This window comes from Terrapene carolina, unplaced genomic scaffold (genome assembly GCF_002925995.2).
Source record: "Terrapene carolina triunguis isolate 2854851 unplaced genomic scaffold, T_m_triunguis-2.0 Scaffold85, whole genome shotgun sequence".
Lineage (NCBI taxonomy): Eukaryota > Metazoa > Chordata > Testudines > Emydidae > Terrapene > Terrapene triunguis.
The window spans coordinates 45,747,906-45,765,536 of record NW_020664436.1 but is presented as its reverse complement, the minus strand read 5'-3'; the positions used below and the strand labels follow the sequence as shown (position 1 = coordinate 45,765,536).

General features: G+C 45.0%; 1 protein-coding gene across 4 annotated transcripts in view; it reads left to right on the top strand.

Annotated features, from left to right (window-relative positions):
- AIG1 (androgen induced 1) overlaps window positions 1-17,631 on the top strand; it is a 204,988-nt gene that overhangs the window by 85,880 nt on the left and 101,477 nt on the right. The window contains exon 4 of one of the 4 annotated variants that reach the window (XM_024220072.2): window positions 5,861-6,125. The exons of the other annotated variants lie outside the window; for them this stretch is intronic. Coding sequence (XP_024075840.1) covers window positions 5,861-5,866 — 6 coding nt within the window. The 3' untranslated portion in view covers window positions 5,867-6,125. Of the gene's footprint in view, window positions 1-5,860; window positions 6,126-17,631 lie in introns of those variants that run through there. 4 annotated transcript variants of the gene reach the window in all.

Below are 17,631 nucleotides of genomic sequence, written 5' to 3'. Positions count from 1 at the left end.
TGACCTGGCCTATATAGATCAGGTAAAAGTTATTTACAAACCTACAGTTCCTTAGTCACTCCATCAGGAGCTCAGAATCAAGCCAGTTGCTCAATGAGCCTCTCTGAGGAACAACTAAGGAGATGACCCATGTTTTTTTTGTTTCATCCATATTGTCTCTAACTAGCATGCTGCACCCAGTCCCTTTGCAGACAGGCTCTAGTAGAAGACTGTGGACTAAAGTACATTTAACAATTCATACTGCTTCTTGTACAAGGACACCCCATTTATGGGCCATTTAATTCAATACCCCCATAGCTGCTAACATCTGACAAGCTTGCTGGAAGTGAATTGTAATGTAGTCTCTGCTCGATTGATATCTAAATCCATGGTAAGCATCTCAAGGATCCTTCAGTTTAATTGAGCTCTCTTTTTATATATAGCTATAAAAACCATCAGAGGCTGATTATAAAGATTCAGAAATGGGATCTTTAATTAATGTTTCAGAGTGTAGACACTTGCCTATGACATTAATTGAAAGGTTTACTGATAGAAAGCACAGAAAGTATACAATTTACTAATGAACCCTGTTTCACGCAGAATAAATATCCATTACTTGAACAGCTGTCTAAATGATGGAATACCAAATAAGTAGACATCACTTGTGGGCCCAGGACATTTAACTAGAACACTGAAAATACCTTTCCTGGCTTTGAACACTTCTTGCATGTTCATGCTGTGGTTATGCTACATCTTCTGATATCTCTCTTCATTATCTGACAGTCCCACAACTGGAACATGAATACAGTGGTATCAATTATCCCCACACACTGGGAAGAAAAACAGCAATAACATAAAAACTTATCTTGGTTTTCTGTTACTTACGTGGAGTGCTTGGAAACTGGATGTATGTCAGAACTTGTTTCAGCATAGCATCCAGAAACTGAGAGGCACCTGGATAAAAAATGCTGGATTATAAGAGTGACATCCCCTGACATTCTGAAAAAAGACCCTTTACCTAATACAAAAAAGCACAAGCCATTTTCTGTAAAGTAGGATCTGTGCCTTAACAATGCTATGCACCTGCCAAGTGAGATTACTCATTGTAGTGTAGGTCTGAGATAGTGCTCCTTGCCGGACATATGTGTTGGGTGCTCCTGATTATCAGTCATTTCCAGTTGGTGCATTTGTGGTCTATAGGAAACACACACAGCCTCCTCCAAGACTTACAAACGAAACTACAGTATAACGATGACAGGTCTCTGTGACAGAATGCACCCCTATATTCACTCCCTCCTAGGAATGTAAAATGTTAACCAGTTAACCAGTAAGCATTAGGCTTACTAGTTAACCAACATTAACCATTAACCCCCTGCTGAGCTGGCTGGACCCTGGCCCTGCTGGACAGACCCCGGCTGTGATCTCAGCCACACTGGCTGTACCCCGGACCTCAGCTGTGCCACACCAGACCCCAGACACGCTGGCCGGCCAACCGGCCCCGTCCCCAACCAGCTGGTCAGCCGGCCGAACCCAGCCCAACGGCCGGCCAACTGGCCCCAAAAGCAACCCCAGCCCCTCTCCCTTTAATTGGTTAACCATTTAAACAATAGACAAGCTGATGCCACCTATCAAGTGGCCATCCTTTGGCAAGGAAGGGGGGCAGGAACAAACAGATCTGCATCTTAGCAAAACAACAGCATGGAACCTCTTTCGCTAACAACCCCCTTGTCTCCATCGTTACAGTGGGAATGAACTTTATCTAGGGGTAACCCTCAGGAAAATGCATTTCACAGGGTGACTGAACTATAAAAGCGAGGGGCAAGAACACACCAAGTTCTCTCTCCCTATCCATCTCTCTTTCACCTAAGGCGACAAAAGAAACACCCGCTGGATTTTGGAAGCAGATCCTGACCTGGGAATTTGGTCAGCAATGTTACTGAGAACATGTGGTAAGGGACTTCACTTTGAACCAAGTCTAGTTAGTTATGTTTTAGTACTAGGAAGCATTTTATCTTTATTTCTCTTGTAACCATTTCTGACTTTAATGCCTTATACTAGTACTCACTTAGCACCTATCTCCTTGTAGTTAAATAAACTAGTTTTATTCTTTAATCAAAACTAATCCAGTGTTTTGGTGCAACTGGGCTGTGGGGTAACTTCAGTTAAAGTAGCAGACTGTGTGATCCCCTTAGAGGGACAACGGACCTAAAATCTCTGAACTGTCCAGGACACTGCAGAACACGCATTTTGGGAAAATTTGGGATTGGGACTTGGGTCACCTTGCAAGTGATAACCAAGGCTGGTGAAAGCTAGAGTATGACTGGAGTATGCTGGCAGACAACAGCTATACACAGACACTCAAGGTCTGACCTGCATGCTCTTTGTGAGAAGCCCAGGTTGGAAGCTACAGCAGCAAAGCATTGTGAGGCAACCCAGGTTGCAGGGCAAGGGTGACACACTGCCTCACTGGTCTGGCTTGCACCCTGGAATGTCATCATCTCTCATAAAATGCACTTGATTACTTAATGTCAGTTGAATGTTCCTAGATCTGATCCCCACTGAAAAGAAGTATTATTACAAGTTAAAAGTTTGTATTAAGTTAAACTCCCCATGTCAGATCATTTTTGTGCAAGCCACCTATCACTACCCACACGGGAACTTAACTCATTCTGGCAGGAAATAGGGATGAAGGCAAGAAATGTGAACACCAAGAGAAAGAAAGGAAGGGAGAAGCAAAGAGGATAGAACGAGAGAGATGTCAGGGAGGGACGGCCGACTATGATGGAAAGACAGACAGAGGAGGTGCATCTGATCGGGGAACGGACAGATCACAAAACAAAAAGCAGATGTTGCTCCAGCTTGTGACAAAAAATAAATAAATGAAAGGCGAGGAGAGGGAATGAAAATGGGAGCAGAAAACAGTGTAGACAACAGGAAGAGAGAGAGACAAAATGGTGAAAGAGGAACTGAGAGGGTGGAGAGAATTATAAAAGAAAAAAGGAAAGAAGAGGAAAAGGAAAATATGTTTCATTCATATGTCTGTCTTTGCATTGCATGCCCTCTGGGAAACATCCCACAGTTCTGTTAATTACAGGGATGGGGGAGGAAGTTGATGGTGTAATGATGCTGCTAGTGAGACTTGAGCCAACTTGCTGCTGTTACTGTTGGACATGTAAATATATTAACAGGGCAGGTGTATTTAATATTTGCATGGTGACAAGACAGTTTTTTCCCCTGAATTTCAAGTCCTGGTAACATTTATCTTCATGTTAATACAAGATCTGTGTCTGCATAAACCATATCTGTGTGGTATCGGTAGACTGGTGTCAGTATCTCTGTGTATCCGTTTCTTTTTGTCTGTATCTTTAACTATCAGTGTGATACATTATCTCAGCTCCCTGGCTAACCCTCAGAATATCATGTCGTCTTCTTAAAAGAAGCCAGTTTAGAGTAAGACCTATTTGTGCATATTGGCTGCAACACATGGTTTGTGCTGCATATTAAATAGTCAAATAAGCTGCTTGCTAGAGGTCACTATTATGATGGAAAGTGACTCACTTTGTGACACCAGAGATAAGGAAGTCTAGCTCCGGAATTTGTAACCTTCCTGCTTTAATATTGGTTTAGCGTTCAGATGTATGTTGTTGAGTTTGCCGTTTTTTAAAACATTGAAAGCCATATTTTCCGAAAATTGCACATGCCGACATTTTCACAAGCATGATCATACACACAAGTGACCAGTGAAAAGCCACAGGATTGGGCAAGCAGAAAGATGGTTTAGAAACTCCCTCCCTCTTTGGGTTATATGCTGAGCACAGCTTGTCTGGAACCAGGGATTTGGCCCTAAAATTTGGTTGCAATTTTTAAAACCAGTACTACCACAGGACAGGATAGAAACTGGTTTACAATCTAATAGTGCACTTCCATAATTCTGATAATACGTGGTCAAATGCAGAAGGCTTGGGAATGTTGATTTTAATTTTTTTAATGTTTATTTAAAACACAAATTTACATAGCTGACTACATGATCTTTTGTAATGATTAAACTCTATAGCAGTTTTCTGTAAAAGGTGCATTTTTGTGATGCTAGTTCACATTTTATCTTGTTGTGATTCTCAGGAAATAAATATAAAATACTATATAAAGGTAAAATGATTATACCATTCTGTATGTACATATGGATAAGGATCTGTTCTCCCTCCTCGGCTAAAATAACAAACTTATTCTCTGTGTCCTCTGACATCAGAGATTTCTAGGACCCTTTTATATTCATATTTCAAGTATTCCTCTTTTTCCAGAGAACATAAGCAGACAATAGGATCAAAATTGAAAATGATACATTATTATGATTAATAATAGCTTATATTCAGATAGTGCCTTTCATCCACAAGAGGAACAATACAGTATATTGCAATGGAAAATTTAAATGTAGTTTTTCTTGGGTTGGAGAGGAAATGGCATGTACTGTGTGTAATGTACAACAGCCTGTTTTAATGAGTTTGTAAAATAATTGGAGAAGAAGTGATTATTTGAGAGTTTAACAGCCGATAGAGAAAATAGTCTAAAAACACCCCAGAAACAAATCACTTTGGATGTAATCATTACAAAAAAGCTTATATTTTTACCAGTTCATACAAGAACAGGGAACGGTAGAAATATCCTTATAGAAAAGTAGTGCATGTTGTATACATTCAGTTAATAGTATTTCAGGTATACTTTTGTATAGCTAGAGGACAAAATGCTTTTATAGTAACTTTTTTGCACTCTTAGCAAAATGCAGTGTTGTGTATGCTAGAGCTCATCAGCTGACACCCATTAGCATGTAATCAGGTAAGAATAAATGTATACATGCTATAAAAGTATAGTTGTGCTATATTGTACTCACTGTATTGAACCCTGCTTAGTAAGCTAAAACCTGACTGCTAGTATTCACACATGTGGCAAATATGACAAAATCAGCCCACAAATACTTTGCAGCATTCCATGGTATCTCATTTATTTGTTTAATTTGCTGCTATAGCAACTAGATTCCACCCCGTTAGGGTTGTGGTGGTGTGTTGTGTTTTTTGTTTTTTTTTCCCACAGACCTATGATCTACTTGGTTTAAGTTTGGCAGACAGTATTTCCTTCAATTGAAGACATATGCACCAACTCAGTGACCAGATTTTTACCTATTTATCATTGCTGGAGTGAGCCATTATTTCACACGGAAGCAATATCAGAAATCATTTTCTGCCGTTGTCTTTGTAATAATCACTTTTTAAAAGTTCCCTTTTTTGCCTTTTTAGTTTTCTAATTACTCTCTTTTCATGTACTTGAAAACAGGCAGCATTTCTGCAGAAAAACTCTCTAGCCAAATGATTAATACATGGAATTAGTGCCACAGCAGTAATGCTGCATACCTGCTGATCTGCAGAAATCAAAGATTTGGGAGTGACCTTGAGACTTAGTCTTGCCTACGGTGACTGTGAGCATCAGCTGTGACCTGTCTTTGGTCCAGGGGCTCCATTTGCCCCACATAACCCAATCCCACCCTGTAAGATATAAGTAATAACTTCCATTTGCATTTCTAATGTCCTATAGTGGGGGGGATAGGCACGAGGGAGAGGAAGGTGCCAACACCACCTTCTGGACAGTTCAAAAAGTGGTATTAGGAATGGCTTTGGCAGATGCTGTGTGCCTGTCTTTTAGAATGACCATCTTAGCCCCCTGATGCAATGAAATGAGTGAGGGAAATAAGAAAAATGGCAAAAGGCAGACCAGAAGCTGATACCTTATCCTATTCTTGTTACAACTACTACTTATTATATCACTTGTATAAGATATTTTTGTTCAGAACAAATGATGTAATGAGTTTAATTAATATTATTTAAATCCACAGAGCTAGCAGCCCAGCTAGCGTGAGGGAGCAAGGATACAGCCTGACTAGAGAAGGGAGAAGAATTGAATGCTGGTGGTGCAAAATCTCTTTCAAATCCATCCCCTCCAACAGAACAAAGGCTCCCTGCAAGACTCCTTTCTGCAGGGAAGGAAGCAAATGCCCATACCCATGTACAGCATAGCACAACTGTCTGGGAGCATTATTGTGTTTTTATTTTCACTCTGCTCCCAAGTCTGAAAAAGCATGATGTAGCTATTAAAGGACAGGACTGAGCTCCAGGAGGCCTGGGATCTATTCTTGACTCTGCCACTGAATTACTGGGTGATCTTGGAAAAGTCTTATTGGGCTGGAACCTGCTAGGTGCTGAGCGCCCTGAACTCCCATTGGAGTCAGTGGGAATTGAGAATGCTCAGCATTTTGCAGGATCAAACCCTTAAACATTTTTTGCCTTAACTTGCCTGCCTGTGAAATGGAGATAATAATACTGTCAGACCCACATAACAGGGGTGCTGTGAGTCTTAATTAATGTCTGTAACACCCTCAGATGAAACCTAAGATAAAAGTCAAAAGTATTGCTATTTTTGTAATGTGTGTCAAATATTGGTCACTGATTGTGGCAGGATATCAGAACTGATGAACTAATGGTGTGATGCAGTCTCCTGTAGGGTATACATGACCTATGTTTAAAATGATAAAATTATCCATGGATTTTATACTAAGCTTAGCATTGCCAGTATCTCATTAAATGCTTCAGCTTGACCTGGTCCATGGGCACTATGGCAGCAAGCTAGACTGAGTGCAGAATGGGAGTTCTTCTTTGGGTGATTGCTCATTTCGATTCCAATTAGGTGTGTGCGCGCTGTGTGCACTATCGTCGGAAAGTTTTCCCCTAGCAGCACCCGTCAGATCGACTGTGGAGCCCTCTGGAGTGGCACCTTCATGGCGCTCAATATATGACCCTGCCAACCCGGCGCCGCCTCAGTTCCTTCTTACTACCAGTGATGGTTGTTGGAACCACGGTGACTTGCTTAGCAAGCTCTCCTTGTTTTCCCTAGTTTTCAGTTTAGTTTTGTTTACAGTTATTCCTAGCCTCGTTAAGTTTAGTTTTAGTGTTTTCAGTTGTTATAGCAGATAGCTGTTGAGAGTGTGGGGGGGGTGTCTTCCCCTTCACCCCGACTGCGTTCCTTGTTGAGACTCGGGGTATGCCAAAGTCCCAAGGATTCGAACCCTGCAAATCCTGCAACAAGCCTATGCCAATGGGCGACCCCCACGACTCTTGCTTAAAGTGTCTGGGGGAAGCACACCAAGCGGACAAGTGGAGCATTTGTAAAGGGTTTTTCCCCAGAACAAAAAAGGAGTGAGACTTTCACTTCAAGCAGTTCCTTATGGAGGCAGCACTTAGACCGCAACCTACATCAGCACAGCAAGACCCGGCATCAAGCTCATCGGTGCGCAGCACCCCAGCGGCAGTGGTAGAAGTGGCACCGCGGAAGGACTCAGGGAGAGACCTGTGGTGACACCAAAACCGGCAGGATCGACCTGGCACCAGTCCCATTCCCCAACGCAGAAGTGGCGGAAGCAGAGAAGGAGTGGATCTCCGACTCCGAGACCCACCCCTTTGGAGCCGGCCGATGGGGCGCATCCCAGAGAGGAGCATCCAGGGCCAAAGACTTTGGAGCCGGCAACGTCGACTTTGGCTCTGCAAGGGGGACTGTCGAGTCCGGTGCCGTTGGACTTCCCGAACCAGGTCATTGAGGAGGTGGAATTGCCATGAACACCTTTGAGACCACGAGGGACCTCATTACCATGACGGCACCGCAGTCCCCAGTCCTTCGAGCTAAGCCTCCGGTACCACAACGTGTGGCAATGTCTTGAGACAAACCAGCGATGCTTCATCCCTCAGCACTGCCGGTGGAGTCCCAGCACCACTCACGCTCGCGGCACTGGTCACACTTGTGGCACCAGTTAGACTCGCGACACCGCTCCAGGTCACAATGCCAATCATCACAGCGATCCCCATCGTGTAGCAGGTCCCGCTCCCAGCACTGATTATCCCGGCACCAGTCAGCGTCCCCGCATAGGCCCCGATCTCAGCACAGCTCCCCAGTCCAGCTCTGCTTGGCACTGCCCTGGCCATCGCGGTCCTGCTCCCTGTCTTTGGACTCCGAGACGGAGTCTAAATACTCAGAGCAGGGCTGGCACCAGTCAGGCTGTGGAAGGCCTAAGGTGGGGGAAGGACCATGGCCTGCGCAGTGGCAGAGACCAGCGCAGTGGCCATTTTGGACCCCGTGGGTGTACCACCAGGTCCAGGGCGCCCAATCCAAAGGTTCCCATTTGGCAGCATCTGAACCACAGGTACCAGAAGCATCAGCTAGTTGCCCCACCCCTAGGGGTGCCGAGGAGGTACCGGTCGCACTACCTCCCCTGGAACCAACCCCAGCTCCTGAGCCTGATCCAGGTGTGGATGGCCCCGACAGAGAGGCAGGACAGGAGGCCCCTGGAGACCAAGAATGTCAGGAGGACTCTGTTCCCCCATTAGCCTCATAATCCTCCTCCCTGGATGAGGCGGTTGCAGGCACCTCCATCTCTGGACCACCCCCCATAGACAGCCGTGCCCACCAGGACCTCCTTCACAGGGTGGCGTGAAATGCAGGCCGAGGAGGTGATAGAATCAGAGGACCCGATGGTCGACATCCTGGCTCCGGAAGGCCCATCATGGGTGGCTCTATCCCTCATCAAGACTATACATGTCAATGCTAAGACCATTTGGCAGACCCCGGCCTCCATCCCTCCCATCGCGAAGGGTGTGGAAAGGAAGTATTTTGTACCATCTAAGGGGAACGAATACCTCTTCACACACCCGCAGCCTTGCTCATTGGTGGTGGCTGCAATAAATGAAAAGGAGAGGCAGGGATAACAAGCCCCAGTGCCTAAGTCCAAGGACGACAAGCGCCTAGATTTATTTGGGCACAAAGTGTATTCCACGCGGGGGTTACAACTCAGGATCGCCAACCAGCAGGCAATTCTGAGTAGATACAGCCTCAACTTCTAGACCTCGATGCTCAAGTTTAAGAAGATGGTGCCAACTGAGTCCAGCAAGGAGTTTGGAGCAATAGTGGAGGAGGGCAAGATGGTGGCACGGACCTCTTTACAGGCCTCACTGGGTGCTGTGGACTCAGCGTCGCGCACCTTGTCCTCCGGTATCGCCATGATCGCCAAGGTTCAACAGACCATGCAGGACCTGCCTTTTGATGGAGCAGACTGACTCTCGGCTGCATAGGCGAAAAGACTCAAGGGCTACCATGAAATCCTTGGGTATGCACACCCCGGCAACCCAACGTAAACATGTCAAGCCTCAGCAGCAGTGTTCCTATTCTTCTTGGCCAAGGCAGGACTTTTATAGGAGAATGGGCAGAAATGGCAGATGCAAGTCTTCCCACCCCCCGGCCCTGACAGGGCCAGGGCCCTATTAAACCATCATCAGGTTGAAAGCAGGCCTTTTGAAGGTTCGCCCGAGGATGGCGAACCAGCCACAATTCCAGATTCTTGAATCATCTGTCCCACTTCTACCGTGCTTGGTCGCAAATAACTTCAGAACACTGGGTTCTCCATATGGTAGAAGTAGGATATTCTCTCCAATTCTGCTCCTACCCTCCCTCCCACCCCCCTTCCCCGTTCCTCTTCAGGGACCCTTCTCACAAGCAATTCCTTATCCAGGAGGTGTGGGCGCTCCTCGCAATGGGAGCGGTGGAGGAGGTACCTCAGGGGCAAGGGATTCTATTCCCGCTATTTCCTAATCCCCAAAGCTAAAGGGGGTCTCAGACCCATTCTAGACCTGCAAGAACTCAACAAGTTCAGGGTAAAGTTGAAGTTCCGTATGGTATCCCTCCTCTGGATCCGGGAGACTGGTACGCCACCCTAGACATGAAAGACGTGTACTTTCACATAGCTATTTGGCCTGCACACAGATGATTCCTACGGTTTGTGGTCGACCACAAACATTAGAAATTACAGTCCTTCCATTTGGCCTCTCAACAGCCCACCGAGTGTTCACCAAGTGCATGTTGGTCGTAGCCACTTTTCTCCTTTGAAGGCAGGTGCAGGTATACCCCAACCTCGACGACTGGCTGCTCAGGGGCTGCACCGGGGGCAGGTGGAGTCTCAAGTCCAATTGGTCAGATCCACATTCGGGAGACTGGGTCTCCTCCTCTACTGGAACAAGTCAACCTTGTTACCGATCCAAAGAATAGAGTTCATCGGGGTGGTGTTGGACTCGTTCAGGCAAGAGCGTTTTTCCCAGAGTCCCGATTCCAAGCCATGATGGACATCATTCAGGGCCTCAGGCAATACCCGACCACCACAGCAAGGGGATGCCTGAGTCTCCTCGGCCATATGGCAGCCTGCACTTACATGACTCAGCATGCCAGACTGAGGCTCAGGCCTCTACAGGCATGGCTCGCTTCGGCCTATCGCCTGGGATGCAACAGCCTGAATTCAGTGGTCACAGTGTCAGGGCAGGTGCTTGAGTCCCTTCAGTGGTGGCTCAACCCTCAGTCAGTGTGTGAAGGAGTCCCCTTCAACAGTCCTCAGCCCTCCTTGTCCCTGGTAACAGACGTGTCAGCTATGGGATAGGGAGCACATTTGGGAGACTTCCAAATGCAGGGCCTTTGGTTGCAGGACTAACTTGCCCTCCATATCAATATCAAGTTGCTGAGGGCAGTGCAATTAGCATGCCAGACCTTTCAGGCCCGACTACGAGGTTAGTGCTTAGCAGTTCTGATGGACAACACCACGGCCATGTTTTACATCAACAAGCAGGGTGCAACCCGGTCCTCTCCCCTATGTCGGGAAACCCTCCAGCTGTGGGAGTTCTGCATAGCCCACTCCATTCACCTGGAAGTGTCCTATCTACTAGGAGTTCAGAATGCACTGGCGGACCACCTCAGCAGGTCCTTCCGCAATCATGAATGGTCCATCTGGCTGGATGTCATACACTCCATCTTCCAGAGGTGGGGGTTTCCCCAGGTCAATCTGTTCGCCACCCAGAGCAACAGAAAGTGCCCAATGTTCTGCTCCTTCCAGAGACACAGCCCAGGCTCAAACACAGACGCATTCCTGCTATCCCAGGGAAGCCGTCTGCTCTACGCTGTCCCTGTTACCTCTTGTGCACAAGGTCCTGCTCAAGGTCTGCAGGGACGGGGCAGAGATAATTCTGGTGGCACCAGCGTGGCCTCAACAACATTGATACACCACACTCCTGGAGCTGTCAGCGGTTGCCCTGATCACTTTGCCTCCCCTCCCCGACCTGATCACTCAGGACCACGGTCGCCTTCATCACCCCTACCTGCAGTCCCTCCACCTCACAGCATGGTAGCTTCATGGCTGAACCTCATGGAGCTTCTGTGCTCAGAACAGGTAACGGAGGTCCTTCTCGGCAGCAGGAAGCCTTCCACTAGAGCCACATATGTGGCAAAGTGGAAAAGATTTACTTGTTGGTGTGACCAGCATTGTACACCTCCTGTTCAGTCACCTGTATCTCTCATCTTAGAGTACCTTCTGCACCTGAAACAGCAAGGCCTGGCAGCGTCCTCCATAAAGGTACATCTCACTGCTATCTGGCTTTCCACCCGGGAGCATCTGGACACTCCGTCTTCGCCAACCCTATGGTTGGTCGGTTCCTCAAGGGTCTGGAACAGCTATATCCCCAGATCAGACAGCCTGTTCCCGTGTGGACCTTAACCTGGTCCTCTCCAGGTCAATGGGGGCCCCATTTGAACCGCTTGTAACTTGCTCCCTTCTCTATCTGTCGTGGAAGGTAGCCTTTCTGGTCACCATTACATCCGCAAGGAGGGTGTCTGAGTTAAAGGCCCTTACCTCAGACACACCTTATACGGTTTCCCACAGGGATAAGGTGCAACTCAGACCTCACCCGGCCTTTCTTCCTAAGGTTGTGTCACACTTCCACACTACTCAGGACATTTTCCTGCCTGTTTTTTATTGTAAGCCTCATGCCAGTAGCCGTGAGCAGAGGCTGCACTCTGGATGTTCGGCGAGCACTAGCCTTCTACATCGAGCACACCAAGCCGTTCAGGAAGTTGAACCAGTTGTTCATAGTGGTGGTAGACCGGATGAAAGGACTTCTGGTCTCATCTCAAAGAATAGCCTCCTGGATCACGTCATGCATCCACACGTGCTACGAGCTGGCCAAAATACCAGCCCCGGCTCTTACAGCACACTCCACAGGGGCACAGGCATCATCAGCAGTGATCCTGGCACAGGTCTCGATACAAGAAATCTGCAGGGCAGCAACTTGGTCCGTGGTACATACGTTCACCTCTCATTACGCCAGAGATGATGCAGCTTCCGGCAGAGCGGTGCTCCAATCAGAGAGTCCATAACTCCGACCCCACCATCTAGGTAAGGCTTGGGAGTCACCTAATTGGAATCTATATGAACAATCACTCAAAGAAGAAAAGTTACTCACCTTCTTGTAACTGTTGTTCTTAGACATGGGTTGCTCATGTCCATTGCAAACCCACCCACCTTCACCTCTGTCAGAGTAACCGGCAAGAAGGAACTGAGGTGGTGCCGGGTCGGCTGGGTCATATATTGAACACAATGAAGGTGTCACTCCAGGGGGCTCCACACCTGAACCAATGGGGGCTGCTAGGGGAAAAACTTTCAGATGACTGTGCACCCAGAAGAACAACCGTTATGAGAAGATGAGTAACCATTTTTTCTCCCTTATCTGAGGTGGACTAAAATGCAAATTACATCCTTAACTTCACTTCCTAGGAAAATATTTAATTTGTTTAGTAGGACTTTGAGTTTTATTTTATTATCTTGAACTTTACCAGTTTTTCATAAACCCTGTATGCAGAGTTCCAATCTGCTGAGTCACAGCCATACATGTTTTTGTGGCTTCTTCTGCAAATACAGAGTGCCGGGTAGAAAAGTGTTATGAACTATTTATGGGAAGGGTGAAATATGGATCTCCATAAAACTAGTTAGACAAGAAACAGATATTTTTAAGCCACTTTATAAAATTAAGAACTGGAAAATGACATACTTTTCTGTAAGCCATTTTCTTTTATTTAAACGTAATACTGAGAATTTTCTTTAATACAAAGATTTATTGAGATTTCCATTAGCAAACATGGATAATTCATGTTGGCTGAAAATCTTTTTAAAAACATATATGTACAAATGCGTATTTATGTGTGTATTCTTTAATCAGAAAATAAGGTTGAGAACATTTCGGTAGATGTAAGGCAGAGGACCTGCAGATGAAGCAGAAGAGGAGAAAGGGATGGAGGAAGAAATGGGTGTGTCAGAAGTTAAGAGAAAAGATGATAAAGGTGCAAGTTGCTTACAGTACAAGACAGAAAGGAATCAATGAGGAGGAAACCAAATATTGAAATAAAGAAGTAATGATGGTAGTCAGCTGGGAAGAGCCACAGAACATGGAACTGATAATCATATGTCCTGTACATTGCTGAGGAGAAAGCTCAAAAGGGAAGTGAGAAATGTTTAAATATTGAAATTTTGCCCTCTACTTTATTCCAGGGCATCATGTATAATTTTGGTTTTATTTGATTTCCTGTGAAGTGTATCATGCAGGGTCATCCTTTGCAGAGGTGTTTGGTTTTTTTCTTCCGACTCTCCTTGCCTATGCAAAGCTTAAAGAAGCATAACATAGGTTTTCCCTATGGTCTAGCAGTCTTCATTTTGTGTTACCTGCCTCCCTGAATTCACAATCACTAATTTCCTCAGAGCTCTTGAGTCTTTTTATTTGGTCTCTGCTCTCTGTCTGCTTCTAGTGTGCCCCAGAAAGCACATGGTAGCAGCACTGTGATGGAATGCACCCCTGTATTCACACCCTACATACGATTGTAATAATTTTCATACCAAATATGCCTTGTGAGGTATCATTTGAAAACTAATAACTTTCTGGTCAGTAATATCATGGTGAAATGTATTTAGCAATATATGTAAAGTTATAAATTGCCCCTGAATGATGTTGGTGGCACATGTTCAAACCCACATAGCCCCACTTAGGCAGAACTGGTCAAGCAGGTCTTAAGGAATGTGGGTTTACCTCAGTTTACATATAAGTTGTAAACAGGGTCCTCAGACAGTGAGGGAGGGAAGACAGGAGACAAGAAAAATCTGCATTTTTGCAAACAGACGTGAGAAGAAACAGCATGGAACCGCTTTCGCTACTAGACACCATGTTGCCTCCTTTACTGTTTGAATAAACTTGGCTTTGAGGGGTAACCTAGAAGAAAATGCATCTCAAAAGGGGACTGGACTATGAGAGTGAGGGGGCAAAAACACCTCAAGTTATCTCTTTCTTTTTTCATCTAAGAAAACAAAGAGAAACAGCCGTTGGACTTTGGGAGTAGATCCTGGCCTGAGAGTTTGGTCAGCAGTGGTACTGGGAACGTGTGGTAAGGGACTTCAGCTTGAACCAGGTCCAGCTTGTTAAGTTTAGAAAGTATTTGATCTTTATTTTTCTTGTAACCATTTCTGACTTTAATACCTCATTACTTGTACTGACTTAAAATCTCTCTCTTTGTGAGTAAATAAATGCGTTTTATTCTTTAATCAAAATTAATCCAGTGTTGTGAATTGTTTGGGTAACACTATTTAAGGTAGCCGACAGTTGTATATTGATCCCCTTAGAGATGGACCTAATATATCTGGACTATCCAGGAGAGGGCTGGACAGTGCAAAACACACATTTGGGGCGGGGGGTGAATCCAGGATGGGGGGTGTTTTGAGGTCACCCTGCAAGTACTAACCAAGACTGCTGGAAGCCAGAGAGTGGCTGGTGTTTGCTGACAGGCTGCTGGGGTCAGAGCTGCTGGACCAGGGCTGTAGCTATACCCAGACACTCAGGGTGTGACCTGCATGCTGCTTGGCTATTTGTGAGGAGCCCGTGTTGGGAGCTACAGCAGCAAAGCATTGTGAGGCACCCCAAGTTGCAGGGCAAGTGGTGACACAGCCCCTCACAGGTCTGGATTGCATTCCAGAATGTCATAAGCACCCAAAACTTTCTAAGGTCATGCATCACTTTTTAAAACAGTATTATTATTACTAGTGATTAATTTATATTAGAGTAGCAGCCAGAAGCTCCAGCTTAAATCAGAGCCCAATTGTGCTGGGCACTGTACGTACACACTGATACACTCTGCTTCAAAGACCTTACAATCTAAATGGACAGACCAGATTAAGGGTGGGAGAAAGGAAGCATTATTATCCCTGTTTTACAGATGGGGAACTGAGGCACAGAGATTGACTTGCGTAAGGTGGCACAGGGAGTTTGTGGCAGAGCTGGATCTTTCTTCCTCTCCAAAGCAGGCATGGAACACAAACTCATACAGGATAGAGATTCATATGTGAATCAAACTCGGAGAGATTTTGTCAATTCTGTTGGGAGGACAAAGAGACAGTCTCGGGGGGGGGGGGGGGGGAGATGTGGGGGCAGTTGCTCCAGGTTCTTCCTCACCCTGCTTACAGTTGGCATTTTTCATTATCTTCGTTTTAGTGGTGTTACTGGAATCTGGTTCAAGGTGCACTGGCTCACCTTGCAAGCTGTTCTCGGGTTCCTAACATAGCCCACTAGATGCTCTTTCAACTTGTTTAGCAGCTACTTCCAAAATATCCCAAATGCACAATTTTGTACATTTTTTTTTACCCAGGGTAAATTCCCCAGGGATGCTCCCTCCTCTATGATTATTTGGGCTATGGGAGGAGAAAATCTGACTCATAAACAGAAAGGTGATGTAAGAAGAAACAGTTTGGAAATGCAAACAGTGTCAAAGGGGAAAGTACTGCCTCTTCCTCTTCCCAGCTGCCTTCAGACTTCCTTTGAAGTAATACTTTTGGTGACTAGGATTCTTAGTTGGGGCACCAAGTAGAAGGGCAGATATTATGATCAGTTACAGAAACACTAGCATTTTGGTTGCACATTTTTAAAGGGACTGAGAAGCCTCTTTCATGTATTCAAGAGACTCTTCAAGAGGCTTTGTGGAAGTCCAGTTACAGATACTTTAGTTTGTGTGGGACATCAGAAAAGGAAACATAATTTAAATAACTTAAAAGAGGTAGCTTGGGTGAAACATGTTACTCACACACAAGTTATGTAACTGATGGCCATGGAGGGGTTATATTTTCATTACTTCTCAGTATTAATTTGAACGTTGGAAGAAGGATGTCCCTGTTTAGAAGACAAAAAATAATGCAATCTGATACAGACGCCTGCATTTACTTCCTTGAGATGAGAAATTACTGTTTGCTAGTTCTTTTTTTCAAATCTGATCTCTGCAGCTTAATTGGCAATAATACAAATGTTAACAGCTGTATAAGAGATGTTATTGAGTCCACAACAGTAGCCATGGTTACCTGCATACTTTCATTGCTTTATTAATGTGTAATTCATTTTTTTCTGGAAATACCATTACCATGTAACCTAATACAATACAGCCTCTTAGCGGGTATTACTGTGAAAAGAAGAGCATCTCTCAGTAAACCTGAAAGCTGTTTATATCAAACTGGATTATCTACAGAACATACCACCTATATATTATAGATCCCGTAAATGCTGTATCATAACAGAGGGAAAAGAGAATCCTACAAGTTTCAAGTTACATTACTCTAGAACGTTTCACAATAAAAGAATAGACTACTTAATATCTTTTGGCATTAAAAAAAAAAAAGTCTCTGATTTACACTGGTGGGTGTAGCTGATCTTGTGGTCAGAATGCCCTTTCTCTCTGCTTCCTGCATCCAGGTAGTGCTCTGAAAAATTGCACTACTGGTGAATCTCAATGAAAATAATTAGCCAGATCTAGCTCCCTGCTCAGTCCTTTTACTGCCAGTCTGGTGGCACAAACTGGAGGGAGAACTGACTTAAATAGATAGCTGGGGACTCTGCTGATTTGGGAAATCCCAGGATAGGATCACCAGTTCCTGCCCCACCTCAGCCCAACACAGGGGTCCGCTGGGGTTTGGGGTATGTGACTGGAATGCAGTTCTGGGCCAACAGATTGGAATCTATGGAGCAGTTACTGCTAACATCCTTAAAGTTACTCTAATTTGTGCTAGGGGACAAACTCTCTCCCATCTGCCCCCACCCAGAGGGATGGAAAGGTGGCATAAAGTTACGTAAGCCCTCTGCTCCTTGGCCTCTCACCCTCCGCCCCACCCCAGTATGCTGAGCATAGGTGAGGTGCACCTGATTTTTTTCCAGATTAATGGAAAGCAAATAATTCACTGCACCAGATTTTCCAACTCCACACTAGTTTAGCTAATAAAGAGAATAATAAATAATATTTCCACTTCAGAATATCTCAGAGTGCTTTGCAAATATTAATGCATTCAACTTTACAAGAACGCTGAAGTCCATATACTCAGGATTTAGGTTTGTTTGGTTTGTTTTGTTTTGTTTTGTTTTGTTTTAGTGGGATGGAGTGAAATTCATCCTGAATGCATAACCACTGTAAATCAATTTAAAATAACAAAGAAATAGCACACAAAGAGCGTGGATGGGTGTTTTGTTTCTACGGGATTGTTTGATCTGACTTCTTTCAATACAAGGTTTCTTTATACTGTTTCTACACTGTACTATAGCATGACATAGCACACTTTGCATGTCTAACAGCATTTAATTGAACATGTATATAAACTGCATTTTAAAATACTATTACTTGACATTTGTGTGTTTACAATGAAATCAGGGTATTGATAGGTTGCTGCATTGGCTTGAA